Here is a 25226-nt window from a genome sequence, read left to right as displayed (position 1 = left end):
TTTCTTTTAAAAATTTTAAATGATATATTTTAGATAGTTAAATTTTCTCAAGATATATGATTTTATGAATATTTTGTTATAGTAAAGTAGTTTTATATTTTAAACTATAATAATATTTCATTTTTTCAAAAAAAAAAATATAATAATATTTCATAATTAACATTATAAATTTAATGGCTCCCAGTGCTCCTTTACCTACTTTGATAACCCTCCGCCGGCGGTGCTCTCCTTTTTAGCCTCTGTTAGGGGAATTAGCTAGTCTTGTTTTTTGTTTGTTTGTTTTGTTGTTTCTTGTATTTCCTGAGCACCAAAAAAAACATTATAAATTTATTTCATAATTAGTTCTTCATTTTTTTTTATTTTGAAATCATTTTTTTATTATATATAAATATCATTATATATATGTCAAATAATTTTCTAAAATAATAAGAATTTTTTTTGAATTTTTTTTCTGAAATAGTAATTTATAAAAATAATAATTTTGTTGACTCTTTTTAATACTCAATATATTTTTTATGTATAAAAATATTACCTACTTTAATTTTCCTAATTTTGATTTTTTTTCCTCAACTTGGAGTTTTGATAATTAATATTTCAAATAATTTTTTATTTAACTAGTATCTTTTTTTTGTTGACAAAACTAGTAATAAAGTCAAACTTTAGCTGAATGTAATATACTCAATTAAGACAAAATATTTGCTAGTAATAAAGTGTAATAAAAATTTGCAATTTACAATCACATTTATTTTTTTTAGGTAAGCCAAAACTTTAGCTGAATGTAATATACTCAATTAAGACAAAATATTTGCTAGTAATAAAGTGTAATAAAAATTTGTAATTTACAATCACATGAGTAGAAATAGCGTACACGACGAGAACAAGTTATAGTAAATTGATGATTTCTGACGCAAGATGAAGTTGCCCTAGATTCTCGCATCCATTCAAGGTAAACGAACCGTTGCTTCCCGCCACCAACGATCTCAACCCTTATAAATCATCACCCTCTCATCTCTTCCAATCCATTGCATTCTTCAAACATTCATTCTACTCACGCAGTCACTCACTCAATTTCTCACTTTCTCTTGTACCTTTCATTCATAGCCATCATCATGACAATGAAAGAAAACCTGAACCTAAAGGCCGCCGCAGCATCACCACGCAAATCCTCTTTCTCCTCCTCGCCAAACAGGTATCTAAGACCAGGAGCACTTGAAAAACTGAGAGACTCAAAGGTCAGTGCAAGAAGGTGGGCCAACCGCATCTCTCTTTGTGATCTCACACAACTCTCACCACGATCACCCGACCAACTACCCCTCAACCAGGAAAACGGCATGCCATGCTTCGCTGCTCCGGCCGTCAACCACCGCCCCAGTTGCCTCGCCAGAAAGAAACTCTTCGCCGTCACCCCTTTTTTTGATCCCATCGATGATGAAGAGGCAAACCGTTTCTAGATCTTGATCGATTTGATTGAGTTCAGTCTGTTAATTCCTTGAGTCTTCTTGGATTGTAGGACTAATTGTTGTATTTTATTTAATTTAGTCAATTTCGGGTGGAGATTAATTTGATGAGAATTAAGGGAAATGGAAATTAACTGCATGTAGCATGTAAAATCGCATGTATTATATGCTTTTTGCTGAAGAGGTTGACTAATAATAAGATGAGGATTAATTCTCTGCTGTTCATGACCAACGGGAATTAGGGTTTCAGTTGCAGTTACACAGTCATTTTCGCAATGTATGAGATTGGAGAAAATCACAAACAGATGCATATAAGTGGTTAAATTTGCCGTTATATATGATGCAGTTGCAAAAGCTAGACCCCAAAAACCAACCATCATTAGATCATGGTCTAATCATGGTTAAGAACGATTCATGTGATCGATGTTAATTAATGGTGGTAGAAACTATGCATCCACCAAGTTTGCTCTACCTTTTATAAGCAGCTTCTTGAGAGACAAATCTTAACTATTGAGCTAGCTTTTGGGTTGAGTTAGGCCTTCTTAATTCTAATATGGTATAAGAGTCTATCCTAGATCCATTTGTTGTGGAGACCTCCCGGATTTGGGCCACCCTTTGATGTTAATTCACGTTCCAGATGTCCAGCCCTGGGCGTGAGGGGTGTGTTAGAAGTCCCACATTTGCTAGAGATGTGGCCAAACAAATGCTTATTATGGGTAGAACAAACCTTAACTCTTGAGCTAGCTTTTGAGTTGAGTTAGGTCTTCCTAATTCTAATAAGGATTCTCACAACATAGATGATAGTAGATCCTTTTAAGTACAACCAGCTCAAGAGTAGTGCTAATCATATATGAAAATAAAACAACACACTAAGAGTTTTACAATAACAAACTTGAAAGATTTTAAGCGCAGAATAATAGATAAATTTGATATGAATAGCTTCAACCCCAATTTCAAGGATGTGATGTCTATTCTTGCTTCAACCTTTCTCATTGAGATCCAACAATTCTTTTCTTCAAGACTTTACTTTGTAGATGTTGAGAAATACTTGGCTTGATTGAGAAGTAGAGCTTCTTCAATGTATATTTCTTCATTGTCTTCCTGTTGTGCAACAATTGAATTTGACACTAGACAGCTCACAACTGTGACAAGGGTTCTTCCCAATAAAACGATATCAATAGAGCCTATAGGTAATGTTTGCAGTACGTCTGTGCTTCTTCTTTGGTGAAGGAGACTTTTTTGACAAGACTTTTAACAAGATGTGTTCATTTTCTTTTGCAAGCTTTAGTATTTGAACATTGTAGAGTGCGTCTAGCTGTCCTTTGATTCTATGTCATAAGAGTCAAGCTTTTAGTGGACTGTATCTTCAATAAACTCATACTTTCAGCATACTAGACATTTGGCATACTACACCTTCATTGTACCATGCTTAAGATTTTCTCATATGATAGATGCTTCAGTTGTACATTGTCTGATGGACATTTCAAGCTTATATTTCCTTTGTGATCCAATGAGATCCTTTCCTTGATCTTGTAGATGTCTTTGTAGACGATATAACTTTGTAAGTCTAACTTTTTTATCTCTTCGTTAGATGCTTTAACTTTGTGGGCATTGATAGTCGGTATAGAGCTTTGGACAATATTGAATAGACATTAAGACTTGTGTAGTCGTCTTCTTGTTTTGTCTCAAAAATTTGTCTGATTTGTCGGTCTGGTCAAATCAGCAGCACGACTGATCTCTTGAGTGAATTTTTATGACTTCGCTTTCTGGTGGATATCATGTCCTATTTTTTGTCCCCTCCAATAGCGGGATGAACTCTGTTTTTGTTGGGTTATGGGGCTTTCATTGCTTCTCGGTCCACGACAATTGCTCCTTCTCGTTTTGTTCGTTTGATGCTAGTCGATATTACTTGGGGTTTATCCTGCAATTTGTACAGGTGTTTTTATGTTGTGTCTCAATAGTCTTACATGTGGGTGCATCAAAGCAATTTGATTTTAGGCTTTCTTATGTATTTTTGGAGGGGACTATGCTTACATTGTTGAGTGTCGTTTATAATATCGACCATTCATCTAATATAAATTTGTACTTTCAAAAAAAAAAGAATTTAAACCTATAAGATCATTTTTTTTGAAGGTAACATATAAGATCATTAGCCTTTATAACTTTGTCTTTTGTCATGATTAAAAGTAAGAACAAGGAATAAGAAAAAGACTTATTAACCTAACAAAATCTCCCCCTTTTTTTTATGATGACAAAATCATAAGTTATAAACTTATAAGGGATGATAAATTAGAATTTATAGCAATTTGGATCTAAGAACTCTCCTTGAATTTGATGATGCCCCCTAAGTTAGATCACTTTCTTTCTAAAGACTAAATTAAAGAGGATTGTGTCCTGTTCAGCTTTATAAATTTAATTTCTCCTAAGTTCTCCCCTTTTTATTGTCAAAAAGTAATAATTTCTCCGTCTATGAAAAGCAGTTCTTTATATCTCCCTATAATCTCCTTTATCTCATAACTCTTTTAACTCTTAGTTTCTTAATTTCATCCCTTTTTATCTTAAGATTAAGCATGAATTTCAATTTTTGTCCGAAGTAATTTCTCATTTGCGATTTTGTGAAAAGAAGGGAAAAAATGGCGAGATGTTCACAAAATAATAAATTCCATTGATCACAAAATAAAACATATATAAAGAGAACACATGCACTAATAGGAGAAAACAATCAAGACAAGGTACTCAAGATGATAACTACACATTTAAACTTTATTGTTCCAAGTTCACTTCTTCATCATTAAAGTGCAGATTACAAAGCAGAAGGAAGCTGGATGGTTCTTAGGAGGACGAGTCATCTCCAGAGTCTTCAGAAGTAGTAGGAGTGTGGTCATAGTAAAAACCATAGTCTTCATCATCATCATCATCTGATGAGCCGCTCTTCTTGCCCATGGAGTAGTCATCATCACTGACATCCATGTTGGGAACATCAATGCCCGTGTTATGAAGAAATTTCAGATGAATCACTGAACTCTGGATCACTGCGAAATCATCCAAATCCTTAGTCCCACCAATCTCTCTTTCCATCAAAGTCAGCAGAAATCCATAGGGAATGGCCTCGTTGTTGTCGTTTAGAGTACGTTTGAGATGGTTGAAGACAAGCATCACTGGATTAAGAGGCACTTTCTTCAGAACATGATAAATAATGTAAACGTCATGATCAAGGACTTTAGAGAGATTTGTGTAGCGAGGACAACATACATGAGTAATGAAGAGATGAATCAGCTTTGCAGCTTGAGAAAGAGAGGTAAATTGAGTTTTCTCCCGGTTTGTGGGAGAGGGAATGGAATAGACTGTTTTGCAGATATCCTCTGCCTTATATTCAGACCACCAGCTATCTTCATATTGTTTTCCAAGATTTGGGTAGCCGAGGTAATCCTCAAGTTCCAATTCACTCACAGAGAAGGCAAGTTCTGTACCCCGTCCACAAAGCCCTTTTTGTGGCTTGTAGTAAGCAGAGTTCCAGAATTTCATAACGATAGATGGATAAGTGGTTTCCATGGAAGCATTGTTGATGCAATGAAGAGGAGAGTGATGGATTTCACTTGCACCAGGAAGGCCTGCTTCCATGAAGTCCTCTAGGTCGAAAAAATAGGGTTGGCACAGGTCACGCTTAGCCATTTGAGTGAGAAGAATAGAGATAAAAAATAATATTAGATATCAGAGAACTGTGGGAAGAAAGAGAAGAGAAAGATTGATTTTATAGGTAAGAGGCTAGGGGAAGCGGGAGGTGAAGATCGAGAGACTTCTAAAGTAAAGAGATGAAAAATTCAAAATGACTTTTTTGTAAACTTATAAATGTTGATTTGGAGGGAAAGTATGAGGAGTTGTGGCTTTTGATGGTTGAACTTGACTTTCATGGAAACATAATAATAATAAATAAAAGTAAATTACATTAATAACAATATTAATTAGTTATTTATATTATTTTATATTATTCATTCAATCAATTACTCCTTGTAAAATTACTCAATTTCTCATATTTAATAATAAATATTAATCTTATTTAAATTTTAATGACTAATCACAGTTTAAGAAATCTATCTATCTATAAACTATATAAAAGTGAAGTTTTTGCAACTTTGAGGGTAAGATGGGAATTCAATAAATCAATGCACATGAGTGAATATTTTTCCATGGGCATATATGTAAATTTGTGAGTAATTAATTATGAAATCAATCTTGACCGTTGATTGCTTCTAATCCTAGCCTTGCATCATTTTCTTATGAAACACTTTGAGTAACCTTTTCATATTCTTGGTTTTTTTTTGTTACTTTTGTAACTCTTGATTGTGGTTACAAATATCAGCAAGAATCTCTTCATTTTTCTCCCATAAATTTTATTAAGTTTTGAGTCTTTCCATTTCCTTTCAAAATCTTTTCATCTTTCCCATCTTGATCTCCCTAACCTCTATTTATATGCAAGAAATCTCTCCCGGCCCTCTGGATTCTCCAACAGCACCATCTCTGCGCAAGAAGATCTTCCATCAGGTTAGAAAAAATTCTTCTTCATCAACCAATTCTTCTTCATCATTTTTAATTCTTAGGCGTTAATGTTCTTCTCCATTATCATCGTCCATCCGGTAAGAGCCCACTTTTCTCCTTTTATCTCCCTTTTGATTTATTTATTCTGATTTCATAATCATTTCTTCTTCACATTTCGTTCTCAAGCTACATTCTTCTCAACTGATCTTCATTTTTCCATTTATTCTTCTCCTTCCTCATCTTCCACTGCGATAAGATTCAGTGTTTATTCGTAATATGCATACTGTTATCACTAATTCAATCGGTAGAAATTACCCATTTTACTGTACTTTTGTCATTGATGCATGTTTTGTTCTTATTCTATGAATTATTAACATTATTATGATCTTTTCTTATCTTCTATTCCATTTTTAAAGTAAACTTCCTTTACTTCCATTGGTAACAATAAACTGTTAAATTCGTCTCATTTTAATTTACTTCAGTTAATGTAAGTTTCGTGCTTTTTAATTTTCATTGTTTTACTATCAACTAAATCAACCAAATGATTGTCTTTTCATCTAATCTAATACATTGTAGCCTTTGTTCTCCTTTTACATGTAACTGATTTCGTTTCAATTTGTTCTTCTTTCAGATTTTGCCTCAATTGTTTCCATTCTTCCAATGTACTATCTTGAATATATGTAAGTTTCTTGCATTTTATGTACTTTTTTATTGTTTCATTGTCTCCTAAAAATGACTCTTTAGGTAAGCACAATTTTATTTTACTTTCTGCTGTTGATTGCGGGGAGGAAGCAGAGGTTTTGTCTCCCAACATATCCGTCTCGAGAAAACGCAGCGAAAAGCAAGAAAACGGTGAAGGGCAAGCTCGCTCTCTCCAACTGTGGTAAGAACCATTCTTCTAATTTTTCTACCATTTGTTTTGTGGAAAACGAAGCGAGAGGGAAGAAATCCACAAAGAGCAAGATCGTTCTCTCCAACTGTGGTAAGAACCTTTTTCTTTTTTTTTCCCTTCTTTCTGCATTTTGACTTCAGAGATCAGACTTATTTTTCTACAATTTATTTTTCACATTAGGTTGTTGTCTTCTTTATTCTCATTTCTCCTCTTCCACTCCAGTAAGATACAGTCTTTATTCCTCAATTAAATTTTTTTCACATTAGGTTGCTATCTTCTTTATTTTATTCCTCATATGGGTGCAGTGGATTTCAAAAATGAAGTATCCCCGGGCTCAAGAAGTTCCTCAATATTATAATTCATTTTATTCTCTCCTCATACTTTTATCTCAATTGATTCTCTCCTAATTATTTACTAAATATCTCTTCTACTTTCTATTAAAAAGATATTCATTTTAATTTTTTATGGCCAAGAATTGCCACTCATACATTTACAAGTTTCAATGCCCTCATTTTGGAAGAGCTCTCTAATAAGGTCAAATGTGACATCTTTTTCATTTATATGTGGTTATTGAGGAATTTAGTGGTTACATATTAGTAATTAATGTCAGTTAGGGAATTCCAGAGGGCATGATTAGTTAGTTAAGATATATACAAGACATTAATCCTAAATAAGTTGACAGTTTAAACATTAAATTTGACATCAATGCCAATAAAAACTTTCCACTAACCCTTTCCACTACAACAATTACAAGTACTAACTTTCCACTAACTCTCTTATAAGTCTAACTATTTTTCTTCTCTATTTGTGGCCATTCAATACACAAGTTGATTTTATTGTTGAATGCATATATTGACAAGAGTGAGAAAGTGAAAGACCTAAGTCAGGTGGTACAACGCCTATTGAAGAGGACGAAGATGGGGAAGAGTTTGAAGAGGAAGAAGAAGAAAAGGATGATTCTGAGCAGTAGGACAACAATAGTGTCGTAAATGACTTTTCTTTTTCCTCAACTTTCTTGATATGTTGTTTTCAAGTGTTGTTTGCTATACTTAATTTAAGGGTATGCTATGAACATCATGTTATTGCATCAGAAAGTTTAAGCTTTCTCAATTTTTGTCTAGCCAACATTACAATGTATCAATTATATTCAATATTAATTGCGTTATTCATGGTGAATAGACAAAGATACAACTTTATTATTGAAGAGAGATTTGTTTTTTTATAAATTGAAAGACAGATTTTATCATACTCTAAGAGGGTAACGGTAAATTATATCATTTTTTATAAGTGATTAATTAGTTGGTTAAATGGTATTAGTTTATGGTTAATTATAAGGATAGAGTGGTTAAATTAATTTGATGTTTGAAGATAAAAGATACTCTTTTTGCTTCATCGGAAAACAAGAATAGTACATCGTACCCTAATAAAAATTTAGTATTTTTCTATTGTAACATCTATCTATCAATAAACTATATAAAAGTGAAGTTTTTGCAACTTTGAGGGTAAGATGGGAATTTAATAAATCAATGCACATGCAGCAATAAAAAATTTACTAACACTTGCGCTTCCACTTAGTTTTTTGGTAAATGTTTAGTTAATATTATTTACACATCAGATAAAAATAAAATATTAGTTAAGAAATTCCAAAAGACATGATAAATTTTCTTGAGGATTATAATATCGGTTACGGAATTTCACAAGACGTCGAAAATTATTATCAAATTTATACAATACATAAATAAATATTAATATTATTCTTTAGCAATTAATTTTGAAATTTTAAAATTAAATTTGATATGAATTTCATAAGATATTTTATTGGTGTTTAGTTAATATTATTTACATACTAATTAAAATGTTTAATATCAGTTACGAAAATCCATAGAATATGTATTATAATTTTATTAGGATTATAGAATATAATAAATAATATTATTATTATTAATCTATAAAAAAATTGTTACAACAAAAAGAGTTGTAACCTTCCTAATCCATGTAGTTAATGAATGAGAAAATTAAATTAATAAATATAAAACAAATCCAAATATATTTATCCCATTATACTAATTATTGTCTTATTCTATTTTTTTCTTATATTTCGGGAAAGCCAGAGGGTCAATCAAAATGTCAAGTTACATTCTCAATGTTGTAATCATTTTATTTGCAAAAAAATATTAGTATAATAATTACTTATTCAATTTCTTTTATCAGCTCATATATAATATGAGAAAATGGAAGATACACCATTAGTGTAAACATTTTTTTACACAAACATTCAATTGTTTTCTGTCACATCAGAAACTATAATTGTAATTTAATTAAAATAAATGAAAAATATAATCATTTATCCCACGTGGCATACAATAATTGGGTAACATTGAAAATGCACATCCATTAAACTCATATAACATTTCATCTCACTAAAATAAAAAATTAAATTGTTATATAAAAGACCAAATTAAATAGTTCAACATTGGGGTGGGATGGGTAGCTCACTTGGTGAGCTAAGGAAAATGAAGGGTATTGAAGGGTGAAGGGCTAGAGGCGAACCCTGATGAAAGAACTAATTTGCTAACAATTAACAACTAACATTTTCCTATCAAAATAAAAGTTCAACATTAAAATAAACGCAAAAAACATAAATTAGTATAATTATTACATTACTACAAAACAAATACAAACACATGTAACACACAAAAAAACACTACAACATTTAAGTTAACTTACATCTAAAATTAATTTTAATTTTTTAATTCATAACTTTGTTTATATAAACCTAATAAAGATAACATTACTTTATTAAATTTTAACTCAATAAACATAAAGAATACCCCGTGCAACGCAGGGAAATAAAAGAAATTTTTTCCTCTAAGAAACTAAATTAGATAGTGCAACATTAAACACAAAGGCCAAGAATAAATAAAATAGTTGTTCTTCTACAAAATAAAATCAAACACAATCTTCATTGAAAACAATTAAAAATTCGTGTTTTTTTTTATAATCAATTTTTTTTTGTCTTTTTAATTCATAAATTATTTTTAAATAAACATAACACAAATTTAAAATTTTCGTACAATAAATAAGTATTAAAATCTCTCGTGCATCGCACTGGTAAAAGAACTAGTGTTTAATATAATAATAAATTAGAAATAAAATTGACTTGACTTACACATTAATAAAAATATTAATTAGATAATATATTATATTTATTTCTAGCTAATTGTAATTTTTTTTAATTCTTAACAGATTGTTTGCTTTCTTTAAGCGTGCTCCAAACTAAACGAGCTTCGCCGCGAATATAAAAGTAATATTAATATTATTTATTTGGAATGATTAATTACAGGTTGAGAATTTTCAAAAAATAGTTACTATTTTTAAGATTTATAAAATATTTTAAGTATTAAAGTTAACTTGACCTATACACTAATAACAATGTTAATTATTTATTCATTATACACCATTTTAAGTAGTAAAATTAAAGTTTACTTGACCTTCTTATTATAAAATATTTTAAATAGTTATTAATAACATTCATATTATTCATCATATTAATTACGAATTGTAAAATTTTTAATTTCTCATATTCAAAATTGAATTTTGGTTTCAATTTTAATTTTTTTGTAAAAAAATTTCAATTTATTTTAATTATTAATCACAACTTGATTTTTTTTTAAATCATGATAGTAAAAAGTACAATTGGCTAGATCCTTACATTAATAAAAATATTAATTTGTATCTGAAAATATCTCTTAGCGACCAAGGGGGTCCAATTCCTTATGGATTTCTCCTCACATAACTCCGAAAAGACATGACTGTTCATTGGTTCCAAGCATGAGAAACTGTCCACAAACGGAACGAAGTCACTATAGGAGTAGGATTCTTTCTTCTTAGGAACTTTGAATTCTCTGATTCTAATGAAGACGACATGAGTATGATTTTGATGATAGTGACAGTCATGATGAAAATGACAGTAATGAAGATGGTGACGACAACTAAAACTAAACTACAACCTCCTTCTTCAACTAGTTCAGGCATTTTTATACAATATCCATATAACCATGCATCTACCTTACAATTTCTTTTCCATATGAATCTCTTACATAGTCTAAAATCACTTCTCTGCATCGCATGAATCTATCAGGTTTGATCGGGTAATATTTATAGTTCTTCTCTAATAATACTTGGTTCATAGACTTAGAGGGGGGGGGGGGGGGAATTTGTAAGGGAGTTATAAAAGAATATATTATTTCACCATCTTAGGGGTAATTATCTAACATTTTATTATTCAAAGCCATATTCCTTTTTTCCGATAAGTTTTTTACAACTCTTAGTTTTATCATCATTAAAAATGGGTGGATTGTTAAGAAATTGTTTGGTAAATATACCGTGATTTCAGTTTTAATGATGACAAAAAACAAGATTATAAATCTGATAATCGTATGTCATTCAAATCACAAATAAGAATGGGTACAAGATCGAGCAAAAGAAAGAATGCAAAAGCATCAGAAGACTACAAGAGACACGAAGCATAGCCTATTCAAAACATACTGAAAAGTACATGTCTACCTAAGCTTCAACAGACTATCCTATAGAGAAGGAAGTCTGAAGAAAATATGAAATCAAAGAACAAGTAAGTCAAAGATATGAAGACATGTACAAAAGGAGGAAGATATGAGTTATAATGTCTACTCCACATACAATGGATCTATTGTCTCACCATACTACAGAATGAATTTGAATCTCTCATCGTCTGAAGTCACCTTATAGTAAATTGAAAATGTGGTGCGCTAAAATCCATGTGCGCTGAAGGGCTGCGCCTACCGTGGCTCACTTGGTAAGTGATCCACGGTGGATCACTTTACTTTTTGTATGAAACACCAAAAATACCCCTTTAATAATTACAATATTTCAATAATATCATCTCACTCACCTCCCTCACCACCGTTCTCTTCTGATTTCGACCTCCACATCTCAGATTCAGAACAACGTGCAATGTAGAGATGAACCACACAGATGCAGATCAAATACCAAACAAAAATAACATTTCAATTTGAAAACAAAAGGATTGAAGTAAAGAAAAAAGCCAGCAAAAATGTATTTCCTTTCCATTATTTCTGTCTATTTCCATCTTTTTTGCCAATCAAGTTGAATTAACAGAATTGAAATGCAGTAAAGAAAAAAAGCCAGCAAACAAGTCTTTGAATATCCATTGATTAACCAAAATATGAAAACATTGTTCATCAACAAATTATCAATAAGAATATGTGTAATACAAATAAGAACCCTAAATCTGAAAAAAAGAAACTGTTTCTACTCGTGTATCTAACAATTTCAATCATATCCTAGTGAAACCCAAACCCCAACAACGTCTATTTAAGTCTCGGAGAACAACCCTAGATCCTGCAATGGGTGCTTGCAGCGGTGGAGGCCGTCGGAGGAAGCTTTATGCGATGTTGTTGTTAGCGGATGAACGATGTGCGGGGACTCTACGACGGTGGACGTGGAAGCTCTCGGGTGCGAATATGGTGGTGCGGGCTCGACGACTGTGTTGAATTGTGTGTTGAGAAGAAGAAAATAGCAGCTGGAAGATTTGGAAGATTTTGTGGCGGATCTGGAAGTTTTGATGACGGATCTGATCCCGGTGGGTGGTGGGGGCCGGAGGGTTTTGGTGTCTGGGAAGATTTGGTGGCGGATTTGGCCCTGCTGTTGTTTCTGGTTGGGGCTTAAATCAGAGGTTGAAGGAGGCTGAGGAGAGGTTCACAGTTTTGGGTTAGGGGAGCGGTGGAGGGGAAGGGGGAGGGAGAGAAGGAGAATCTGAGAAGGAGGAGGAGGTGGTGGATGAGCAGTAGGGGGAGGCCGGTGGCTATGATTTTTTCCAGTAGAGCAGTTAGGTGGGATGGAGATGATAAGTCAGGGGTGTTTTCGCCAGTACATGTTTTTTTGTATTTTGAATATGAATCATTGAATATGTTAATATTATATCAAACGGTTCTGGTTAAACTGATCCACCATGGGTCAGTTTCAAACTGACCCACGCTAGGCAAAACTGCGCTGAAGGCATGAAGTCATTGAAGGGACACACTACAATGATCTAGTGTAGAGTCTCGCTGAAGATTGTCAACTCATCTAGTAAAAAATCTTGTCAACATAACCTTCTTCACAAAGAAGAAGCATTCGTTGCATATATCCTCTAGGATACTATTCATATCACTTTATAGGAAGAGTCCTTGTTACAAGCTATCAACGTCAAATCAAACACAAGCAACAACAAGGAGATCGATGGAAGTAGATCCATTGGAAGAAGCTATTTAAAGACAAGATCAAACGTTTACTTAGTATAATCTTGAACCAAAAGAGTTGTTGGAGAAAATGAGCAAGGTTGAAGACCGAGTAAAACCAAAGCTTCAAACCATGACTCGGCAAATAAGAACTTGAACCTCTGTGTCTAACGGTAATATTTATCTCACAGAGATATAAAAAGGAGAATTCAAGTTGAAGAAAGTGTGTGAGAGTGCTGGTGTAAAAGAATGAAGATAAATAGCACCAAGAAAGAATCACCAATATAGGTTGTTGTGTTTAATTAAAAACACACCTATGAAGAAAAGGCATGAGAGAAAAGGCTCAACCTAAATGTGTATTCACTGATCAGTGAGAGAAAAACAGTAAGAGATAATGATCAATTATTTGCGTTCAAACCTTTATCAATATTGATCAAAATCTGAGAGATTAGGATTGAGAGCACTTAATGTATATTCAGCTCTATCCTGTAAATACTCTAGAAGGCTGCAACTTAGTAAAAATCAAATGCGTCTTACTTAAGAGTATAAACTGAGCATACACCTCATCTGATTGATGAAAGGAGGAGTCTTTATAATACTCTCTAGGATGAGTCCTGACTAAAACTCAAAAAGTCTAAAGAGGTAGGGACAGAGAACACTCGTTCTTCCTGGAGAGGCAGGGACAAAAATTACCCAACAGATTGAAGAGGCTGGTTTAAAGAACCCTTGGCAGAAGTCCCCAAAATACTTGTTCAAGGAGGAGCATGCTAATACTCTTTTATAGTGGGAATCTTGGTACAAAACAAAGGATTGGATGTAGCCCAAATTGGGTGAACTAGGATAAAATCTTGTGTGCTCGATATTGCCTACATTCTTGCAACTTGTGCTCATCAATCATCCGTTGCCACTATCGTCTAAACGATGCAAGAAGATTTTCGAAAAAAAAACATAATTAAAATATTGTCCAAACTATTAAAGTTACACAGACACATTTTCACCCCTTTCTTGTGTTCCTGTGAATGTGATATTCCTCATGAAGTAGATGTGGGGCTAGACTTCAGTGGTTCTTTGCCTGGGTCGTTGTGGTTTTTGCCTAGTTTGTTGATGGTTGATGGGTTCTTGGTTGTGATGAGATGAGGATGATGATATCGACTTGGTGTGAAGTGGCTTCAGGTAGAAAATGAGTGAGTTTGAGAGATAAGTGAAGGCGCTACCGTGGTGGTGTGGTGCGGCTTGGTTTTCACGACGGAGATTACCATGGCTGAAAAAGTGGTGGCGAAAAAATATAGTTGTAGTGGGACAGTACTGGAGCTTGGAGGTTTGATAGTTTTGAATGTACAGAGTTTAAGGAAAAAGAAGAGATGAACCTTTTATTGCAATTTTAATTTAGACAATAAGGTGGATTAATATTTAAAACCCTCTTTAATTTTACCGGTGAAATGACGCATGCGGCATGCCACTCATGTTGTTTCTTATTTCACCCATGTTTCAATTACTAATTAACCCTGCACATTAAAGATGATGGGGAAAAGTTATCATGAAATTAAATATAGCAATTTATATAACTAAGCTTTTCTTCACCAAAAATAAAACTAAAAAGTTTTTTTCAATGGTTTTTAGGCTTTTTTTTATGTTATTGGTGGGCCAGGCCAAGGGCCTAGTTTGGGCACATTAAACTAACAAATGGATGGGAATACGAAGTAACTTTTTTTTATTTTTTTGAATATTTCTCAGGCAATGAGTGAACAGAAGATACACATCTAAAATCACAAACCACAAACGGATGAAAAAAACAGTCCAAACTTCAGAAACAAATTGGATTCTTCACCACCAAAGAAGCAACATTTCATTCCATTCATATTCTTCACTCAGACAGAGAATGGAACAAAACGAGGAACAGGCTTACACTTGAGTGGCTTAGCCAGAAACACAGTGACTCTACCTTCCTCTGCAATATCAATCTCATTACTCTTCCCATCATTCACAACCCAATCAAAGCACTGAACCAAACTCGCCAGTGAAGCTTGGATAACAATCAATGCGAGAGAAGCACCAGGGCAGCTTCTTCTACCACTGCCAAAAGGTAAGAGTTGGTAATATTGCCCCCTCACATCAACCTTACGCTCATCAGTGAACAAGAATCTCTCAGGGTCATACACATGCGGGTTCTCCCAGTACTGTGAGTCCCTGCCAATTGCATAAGCGCTTATGAAAATCTTCGAGTTCGCGGGGATATCGTAGCCATCCACTTGGCAACTTCTCATGGCTTCTCTTGCGAAGATTGGAGTTGGTGGGTGCATTCTGAGAGTTTCTTTCACTACTGCTTGGAGATATGGTAAGTTTGGGATGTCTGATTCTTTAACTAGTCTTTCTTTGCCAACAACAGTGTCTATTTCTTCTCTGGCCTTTTTGAGAACGTGTGGGTTTCTTATGAGCTCTGCTAGTGACCACTCTAACACGCTTGCAGGGCCGTTTGTCCCAGCAAGAAACATGTCCTGGAAAAAATCATGTCAAGCAGTGTCAAATTCAGATTTCATTTCTTAGTGAAACAGCCATCTCTAGTTTGAGTAGTTCAGATTCTTAAAGTGCATATTACTACTCATCACACTTAAAATTGGATATCGGAAGTGTGAAATTTGCATAATAAATTTTGATACTATCTTAAAATTAGTGTAAACCTAACTCAACCTCCGAAAACAAACTAAAAACTGAGCGTTAGTTATTTTGATAATATCTTTATTCACTTCTCAACAATTAACTTAGATGGCTACTAAAAGTTTGGATCAAATTTAACTAATATTATATTTAGGGGAAAAGGTCTTACATAGTCTGAACTCAACCTTTTGCAATTAGTGCCTAACCTTGAACTATTATCATAATGATTTTGTTAACTGGACTTATTTATGTTAATTAAATATCAAACTTTCATCTTTAGCAGATTCAAATGATTGATATGTAATTGCTAGCTGAAATGAAATTAAATATTAAAAGACAAAGTTAAATTAAGATGATTCATCCAACTTTTCTATTTTATTAATTGATGCTCTACTGTATATATTTAAGACCAAAGCAAAACTCCAAAGTGAAACAGTTAAAATAGACCATCTAAATTGACCTTTGGTAAAACTTAGTTTATGACAAGACAGAATGGTGTCCTATGATTCATGCATCGCATCTCATCAAATATGATGTCAAACAACCACTTAATTCCAAAAGTCACTTAATCTCAAAAGCTTAAGTGGTTGGGTAAGGATCACTTTAATGGTTTTATATTATATTCTTAGATAGGAAAACATTTTTTTGAGAACTACTCTATAAGCAGACATAACCCACTTAGCTTTTTTTATTATGTAACTAAAATTTGTTGTGTTTTATTAAGACAAATCTCTCATCGTGCATTATATTGATAGCTCATAGACACTAAACATGGTTCACACATGTGTCCTAATGATTTCTTCATAACTAAAAGAACCTAAAAATTGTGCAAATTAGGCATGTCTTAAAAACAGAGTAATCCAACCAAATCTGAGGTGTCAAAAAGTTCATACCAGAGCGAAGGCTTTGGCACTATCACGAGTGAGTTTATTATCAGCACCATCTGCTTCAATCAAGTTTAACAGAATGTCAAAAAGATCCTTCTTCCTATCACTATCAGCACCCTCCGTGGCCCTTGCCTCTTCATGCTCTTTCAGCACCTTCTCCATCATCCCATCCAATTTTCTATGCATGTCCTTGTTCTTCTTCCCATATCCTTGAAGATCCAGAGGCCTCATGAACCCAATGATGTCACCCAAGTTAAAAGATCCAAGTAACTCTCCAATTTCCCTAATCACCTTTCTCAACTCGCCAATTTCATCTTTTGATCCTTCACTCTTCTTCCCCATAGTCATCATTGAAATGACGTTGTTGGTGTGCCTTATGAGTTCTTGCCTCATCACCACGGCTTCACCTGTCACCGCAAATTAATGTATTATATTTCTAATAATTTTACTTACACAAAGAGTCTATTGGAATTGAAGCCAAACAATAATTGAACCACACAAAAAATTCAATTTTGTATTAAGATAATTCAACTTACATAAATATGCAGCCTTAAAATATTAAATATGTGTTATCAAATGATAGTGCAATATGATTTTTTTGAGTTTCCATATTTTAAAAAATAGAGTATAACGTATGCAGTAAAAATCTCTTAAAAGAGCTAATGGGAATTTTTTTATTTAGGATCCAAAAAGTTGAGATCAAAACTATCTATTTCCTATATTTACCAGTTTATTTATTTTTTAAAAAAAGTGGCTACAAATTTCTATCAGATATTATGTAAAATGTTTATATATATAGTAAATCCATATATTATTATCATCATCCATCTATATATCTATGCTTTTAAGTGCTTTCTTTGTTTTCTGTTTTTCTTGGCTTGATTTGGGTTTTTTATTTGGCGGATTCTTTTCTCTGGCAAGGTCTTTTTGGGTTTTTGGTTGCGAGTCTTTATTGAGAGACACCGTATCTCGACACATTTGTTTTTAAATTTTTTTATCACTATTATTATTATTTTGTTATTATATATGTAAAAAGAATTCAGATTTTAGTGAGGACAATTGCTCCTATAATGTTTAAGGTAGATTTGTCATTGACAACAAAGATCAAACTTAAACCATTTGAAAATAAAAGCTCTTAAAATTTATATTATATTTATAATATTATCTACTTGAAAATGAAAGCTCTTACGGTTTATATTATATTTCTAACATTACCTGTTTTTGATATCTCCAAAATCGTTTTAAGGAAAGCTTGAATCTCGTTCTCACGAACGCTGACAAAGTGCTCGAGAGTCTTCCCGCTGAGAAGCTCTGTCATGCAGAGCTTCTTGAGGAAGCGCCAGTAAGTTCCGTAAGGGATGAAGAAGTAGTCAGAAGCACCATATGTGAGATTCTCACTTGCGATCATAATAGGGCGGTTGCAGAAGGACTCTTCAGAAGTCTTGAGGATCTGCTTCGCCATTTCTGCCGAGGATACAACTATGACATGCTTGGAACCGAGTAAGATATGCATCAAAGGCCCATACTTGTGGGAGAGGTTGTAGAGTGCTTGGTGAAGGAGTGATCGGAGATAAGGAGCATGCCCTATGAGAGGCAAGGAAATTGGTGGGCCAGGGGGTAGTTTATAACATTGGGATTTCTTGAAGATGGACCTGATTAAAATGGTGGATATGAACCATAGGAAGAACAATAGAAGGTAGCTTTGTGTGTCGAGCATGGTTGAGTTGGAAGGGATGAAACTGGGCCTAAGGCAAAGCAACTCAACCGATGCTAAAAAACATGTACAACTTTATGAAATCTATGATTGAACATAAATAGAAAATATAAAACATTTGTTACGATGGTCTTCATCGACATTCAATATTAAGTTAATAGTTTTCGCGATCCTCGTGGTCTAATATTATATTCACTTATCTAGTTTTGAGCTCCGCGTGGTGCGTTTTATAATTAGTGTGTATTTTGTAATGTTCATGATGGCTTTCGTTTTGACCAAAAAAAAAAAATGATGGCTTTCGTACGCAGCTCCCAATTTCACATCCATTTCTTTTTTCCATTTTATTCTCACCGATTTTGTTTTTATGTTTTTTTTTCTCATCATATTTTTAACTCGTTTTTTTAAAGAGAGATAATATTTGCGTTAAACGGAGAGCACGGAATCATAGTTCAAAATAGGCTTAATTGTAACTTTGGTCCCCGACGTTTACCAATGCCACGATTTTGGTCCCCCACCTAATTTAATTACATGGATGGTCCCCGACGTTGTAGGCCGTGTGCAACGTTAGTCCTACTGTTTATTTCTTAATGAAGGAGGCTTACGTGGACGTCCAATTGGAGAGAGAAATGAGGTATGAGGAGAGAGGGAAGCACGTGAGTATCACGTGACCCTTATCTGAACCAATTATACTCAAACCCCTGACCTCCCTGGAACGAAGAAGGTAACGCGATTTAGATCCCTAGGGTTTCAGATTTGGGTATAATGGGTTCATATAAGGTTCACGTGAGTTCACGTGATACTCACGTGCTCCCCTCTCTCCTCAGATCTCCTTTTTCTCTCCAACTAGACGTCCACGTAAGCCTCCTCCATTAAGAAATAAACGGTAGGACTAACGTTGCACGCAACCTACAAGTCGGGGACCATCCATGTAATTAAATTAGGTGAGGGACCAAAATCGTGGCATTGGTAAACGTCGGGGACCAAAGTTGTAATTAAACCTTCAAAATACAAACAACTAGTTAGTAGCCCGTGCAATGCACGGGTTTTTTATGTATTTTAAATTTAATGTATTTCAATTACTTTTTTATTTATTTGTGTGAGAACCTCTACATTAAAAATTAAATTGATATTTAGTTATATTCAATGATATATTAATTTGTCATCTAATTAAATTTCATTAATTTGTCATGCCATGATTAATTAAATTTAAATTTAAAAATATTTAAAATAAAAAAGGAAGAGATGTGATTGAATGCATATGTAAAACTACACTATCAATACATCTAAATTAAATTTTAAAACAAATTAAACCGCATACTCGAACAAAAGTTGAATAGATGACATTAGAAGACACCGTTAATGAGTAACACATATCTCACAACATTGTCACATTGATGCAAATTGATGGTTAGTTAAACTTTTAGTATTGAGTATTGACTCTATTGAGACACTTGTCCATTATTTAGAGCTAAAGGGTATGCAAATATGCTTAAATGCTTAAGCATATAACTATCAAGCTCTAATTAATGATAAGAGTTACTGAATGTGTTGAATCCATCATTATGCTCATGATGTAGATTTAACTTGAAAAGCATTGCAGTGAAAGCTACTGATAACTAATTGTTCTGAATTTTAATAACACATTCCTCCTCTGGTTAGCTTGCTGCAAAAAACAGGTAGATGATTTATGTTATAAGCAAGCAAAATATTGTTTAACAGTTGGAAATAGAGTTAGATACTGCAAGTCTCTAGGCTAAATGATGTATACAGTAGAGCGATCCATTTTCTATAGAACCCATTAAGCATAGATTAGCTTGAAAAGCTCATTTGAAGAAATCTCATATATTTACCAAATCATACCCTCTTAGCTAACACCTTCTTTGACAATCATTGCATTTGTAAAAACAACCAAAGCCTATAAATTTATGTTATCCAATACCCAGATCTTGAAAATTATTGAAACTAAGAATTTATAGACCACCATATTCAGCACATAACTAAAACACTACAAATTTCTTCACCTGCAGAAAAACGTCGCCACATGACATTAAAACAAAATAATACAAATACTAACAACTAAGTGATCCACAATTCCACATACAAGCACATAGCAAGTTAAACACCACCTTAATAGATATAAGAATCAATTTCTTTGTAAAGGCCAACACCTGAAGTTTTAAAAGACAGCAATGTCACATGAAAAGTAGTGAACTTCATGTCATTTAATGATTGTATTTTCCATTTTATGCATTAAGTAAAAGAGAAAGAAGACAGTCACAGACTCACAGGAACAATGCAAGCAAATCAAGTATCCAAGATATCATAGAATAAATTTGCTCTGGCCTTAAATTCATCCTTAAAAAACAATTTTTCTTTTTGTCAGACCCCGTCCAACTGAAAATGGTTCTAAATATGCAACATATAATTGCATATCAGAAATTTGATAGAACATAAGAAAATAGAAGAATCATAATAACGTTTGTCGCCAAAGCATATAATTCCACACCCAAACATCAACCCAAGTAAATATCACCCTGCAGAAGCAAAATCAGTTGTTCCAGAGATGAAATCCAGAATACAAACTCTACGAAATCCCCAAAATTTGCCTCGACGACATCGCAATGACAGTGACGAATGGATCTCTGAAATCTCGCATGGGAGAATAAAAACCCATTATCGTATTGCTGAAATGAAATTCGAAATTGAAAGTTAAAAAATCAAAATTGCATTAGAAATAAATATTGAGATTTGATTTAGGGATTTGGATTTTAGAGAGTGAAAGAGTTGATAAAAATGAAAAAAAAAAAAAAGTAACAGAGGAATGAACGGAAGTTACGGAACTGAGTGAGGGAAATGAAAAAACACCAAGAGATGAGGAATGGGTGCGTGAGTAACACGAACACAAGTTATGGAGAGAGAAGGAGTGTTTTTAATTAAAAAGATGACGTGTCTTTTTGTGATAGAGAGTATTTCATTAGAGTGTCTCACTCTCCAGAATGAGGTCTCAAAATTATTAGATAACAGGGTGGATTTGCAATGGAACTTTCTCCACCCACACTAAAAACGAGTAGGTGATAGCATTTCGTGACATACTTTTACATCAAAAAAAATTAACCAACAATTTTCTTTTTACAGTTTTTTTATTTTTCTTCTTTTCCTATCATGTCAAATCTTTAAGACATTGGTTTTAATGTCATCCCAATTGATTCCCATGTCATCCCTCTATTATCATAAACCCCAAAATATCCTTTATAAAGAAAACCAATTATGTTTCTCATTTCCTCTTCTCTATCCCACACATCCATTCCTATGTACATATTTTTCGCACGTATAAGTGCGAAAATACCTATTTCCTCTTTTTTTTTGTACACTTAGAAACAAAAATTGATGACCTAGTTCACACATATAGGAGCGTAGGACATGCAAATTTCGCACTTGTATGTGCGAAATGAAAGGAAGAAAGAGGATGGTGGAGATATCGTGGGATTCACACTTAACGTGACTGCATCATGTACATATTTTTCACACTTATAAGTGCGAAAATACCTATTTCCTTCTTTTTGTACGCTCAGAAATAAAAAATTGATTACCTGATTCGCACATGTAGGACATCCAAATTACGCACTTGTATGTGCGAATTAAAGGAAGGAATATGATGGTGGAGATAATGGTGAATGATATGTGATTTTTAAGAGCATTTTAGTAAAATACTATTTAGTGCGATGACATAAGAATCAATTGGGATGGTATTAAAACTAATCCTGACATCTTTAACTTGTCTCTTTTATTGCTTTCTCCATTTGGGTTTATGGTAGAATTAGAATGTGAAAGAATTATTTTCCCACCCCAAATAATGGTTTACGCTTTACACTGTGGTATTTTCATCTCAAACTTGATATATTTACACCTCACTTTCTCTTGCATTATATAACTACGTACTTTTTCTTCTTATCTCTTTATCCTCTCTTTATCACATCAAATTTTTTAATCTCTTATTTCTTTCTTCTATTCCTATTTTTCTCTAATGAGTGTGTGTGAAATGAGTGTGAACCTAGAAAATGTGAAATTATAAACTGTTCTGGCCTGCTTCTAAGCCACCCAGCTTGAGGGCATCACAACCAACCAAAAGGAATGCATAGAAGCATTCCTCATAGTGGCTCAGGAAGAAACATCTCGCCTAGCCAGTATCCGCTTGGTCACCTAAGGACCGATACACAATGATCTGAGGCACTCGCCAAAGGTCATCTGTCAGCTCGGAAATCCAACTTAAAAGACTAGTCTCACACTTTCAGAGACAACTACCATGAGCTCTGAACCTATAAATACATATTCTATCGTTCATTTACATAATTGTTTATTCATTCTTAACATTTACCCTTGAGTTATAATTGAGTCTCTGAAATTCTTTCTCAACATTTGCATTAACTTGAGCATTAAGTATCTTCTGTAGGTACCCCTAAAATAAAATGGAATAACACAAGAATGGGTTGAATTGTCTTTAAAAAAATTTCAGTGAATTCAACAACTAATTAAATAAAACTTTTTCTTGTAGAGAAATGGAAAGAGTGAAGGTCATAGAGGGTAAGACAAGAGAACAAAGATATTCTATTATGGTTCACCCCAAACACAAGGCTACGTCCAGTCCTTGGTGTGCAACCACGATTTTTCACTCAATCATCAGCCAAGTATTCTAAAGGACTTCTCATTTTACAAGTATTATCAAGGACTTCTCATTTTACAAGTATTATCAAGAACTTCTCCTTCATCATGTATTATTAAGGACTCCTCCTTCTACAAGAATTATCAAGCATTTCTCCTTTCACAAACTTTATCATGATTGTGAGATCTTATCTACAGTAGTAGTTCTCTCCATTAGAGATAATAGGTGATTCTCTAAGGAAAAAAAACTATGTTTCAGTATAGAAACATAGTGGGCACATACCAGATCAGGCCCTAACGGAGGTAGGAGACCCTTAAGACCTAGCGACTCTAGTATATAGACGAACATGAAGATTACATGAGGCCTCTCTCCCTTTTTATAGGGGTGGGAGCGTAAACCTAGATACATGGACTTGAGCCTTGATGCCAAAAGGCCCTATAAACATAACTCGCCTATAGGGAGCGGGTCACCTAAGCCTTTAAAGTGCATAGATCACCAACATGGCGTAAACAATACATGAACCGCCAACATGGAGTGACAAATACATAAATGGTATGGGACCGCCCATAAGATGAAGGAATCGTGATGTCTCGCCATATGCAAGATGTAAGACCCCGAATTAAATAATTAGATTATTTATTTACTTTCGTCGTGTTGATTAATTAAGTAATTATATTTTATTGTTTTATGTTATTTTCATGACTCGAATCCTATTACGAGTCACGAAAACTATTTATATAATAATTAAGTTCAAATTATGTTTAAGGTTGACACTGTAGTCAGCTTAAGTAATAGCACGAGCCATATTCGCACCTGACTACGGTCGAGAGTGTCCGAAAAAAGCTATATCCGCTCCTAGAGCACTGCTTAAGAGAATTTTAGAATTGAAGGGAGAATAAGAACCTCTAAGTATTTTTCCCATGACCAGTGTTTCGATACGAAACCCTGGACTGTACGCTTGTTAGGTTTTGCTTCCCGGAAGTTCGTCGAAGCTAGACTTTAACTTGTCGGGGACTTTAATTAAGACCCTGAATGAAGAGTTTTTCTATTCGGAGATTCTAACAAATTTTCCATCCGCGTTGTCACAATTCTTTCAGCAATTGCGACATTTCTTTAGAAGGAAGTTTCTCCATCCGACGTCGACTGCAAAAAGTAGTTTTTCGGCGTAAATCGACTCACACCGTCTTTGAGACGTTTTCCTCAATTAAAAGAACCTTGATTTGAGTTTCGACATTCTGTCGCCGAATACTCAATTTTTATCAGCAGATGAAAGTACCAAAACGACCGGAACTGCGAAATATCGATTTTTCGGATTTTCCCCTCTCCTATAAAAAGGGAAATCCCAAAGTGGCCGAAGCTTAGAGAGAGAGATAGAGTGGAGCAGAGCTTTTTCAATTCTTGCCCGATCGTCCTGATTTCGGAAGTTACGCGTAGGCACAGAGGTAAGGATGCTTAATCTTACTTATATTTCTGCTTTCTGTCGGCTTATTCTATCTATTTCTGTGCTCAAAGTTTTGAGCTTTTTGTAAAAATATCTGATTACCTCGATTTTTCTTTCCAACTATCTTCTACTGCAACCCAACATGCTATAATCACTGTCGGATCGTTCGGATTTTCACCGAGTCGCCGTAGATCTGAAAAACTGACTAAAAACCCATTTTCTCCACATGATTATCAAAAAGTCGCAACCAAGCTTAGTACCCTTGAGATTAAGTGCTATAAACGTCGTTGTGAACAACCCCATCAATTTTGTTTTTCAGAATTTCAATTTTGAGTTTTTGGTCATTAATTCTTGACCAAAATACCCCTAAGTCGTATTTTCAGTCGTTAAATATTTCTGAGAGTTTCCCTGGCCTAGATATCACCTACAAATACCTAGGAATTAAATTAGATTGAAGAAAAAGTTCGGAAACCCTATTTTCTAAAGTGGCCGAAACTTTTTGGAGCTGTACCGTGTCCAAAAATAATTTTTGGGTTAGTATGGCCTGAGCCATAGTGTAGCCCTTTCTGTTGTCGAAATTTTGGCTGTAGTTTCGTGTCATTCCGAGTTCTGTAGATCGAGTTATGCGCGTTTTAGCGAAAACATGTCTTATTGTCCATTCGTGCCTAAATGTCAAACTCTAGAGCTTCGAAAACTTCTTTTCGGG

The 25226-nt window shown here is 33.8% G+C and overlaps 1 protein-coding gene across 1 annotated transcript; it reads right to left on the bottom strand.

Annotated features, from left to right (window-relative positions):
* Positions 1 to 14853: 14853 nt before the first annotated feature.
* On the bottom strand, positions 14854 to 18505 carry LOC130729363 (beta-amyrin 24-hydroxylase-like). The gene is made up of 3 exons (XM_057581098.1): positions 17921 to 18505; positions 16712 to 17112; positions 14854 to 15658 (listed from the first exon to the last, which is right to left on the bottom strand). Exons 1-3 carry the CDS (start codon positions 18420 to 18422, stop codon positions 15032 to 15034), a joined length of 1530 nt encoding a protein of 509 aa, XP_057437081.1. The 5' UTR covers positions 18423 to 18505; the 3' UTR covers positions 14854 to 15031.
* Between the last annotated feature and the right edge of the window lie 6721 nt (positions 18506 to 25226).

The sequence above is a fragment of the Lotus japonicus genome, chromosome 1 (assembly GCF_012489685.1).
Source record: "Lotus japonicus ecotype B-129 chromosome 1, LjGifu_v1.2".
NCBI classification, from domain to species: domain Eukaryota; kingdom Viridiplantae; phylum Streptophyta; class Magnoliopsida; order Fabales; family Fabaceae; genus Lotus; species Lotus japonicus.
The sequence above is the reverse complement of the archived record's forward strand: the minus strand, read 5'-3'. Positions and strand labels throughout refer to the sequence as shown.

Coding starts and splice junctions, on each gene's coding strand:
- LOC130729363 (XM_057581098.1), bottom strand. CDS start 18,422: ATGCTCGACACACAAAGCTACCTTCTATTGTTCTTCCTATGGTTCATA. Junction 17,113..17,920: donor TTTGGAGATATCAAAAACAG/GTAATGTTAGAA, acceptor TTGCGGTGACAG/GTGAAGCCGTGGTGATGAGG. Junction 15,659..16,711: donor GTGCCAAAGCCTTCGCTCTG/GTATGAACTTTT, acceptor GATTTTTTCCAG/GACATGTTTCTTGCTGGGAC.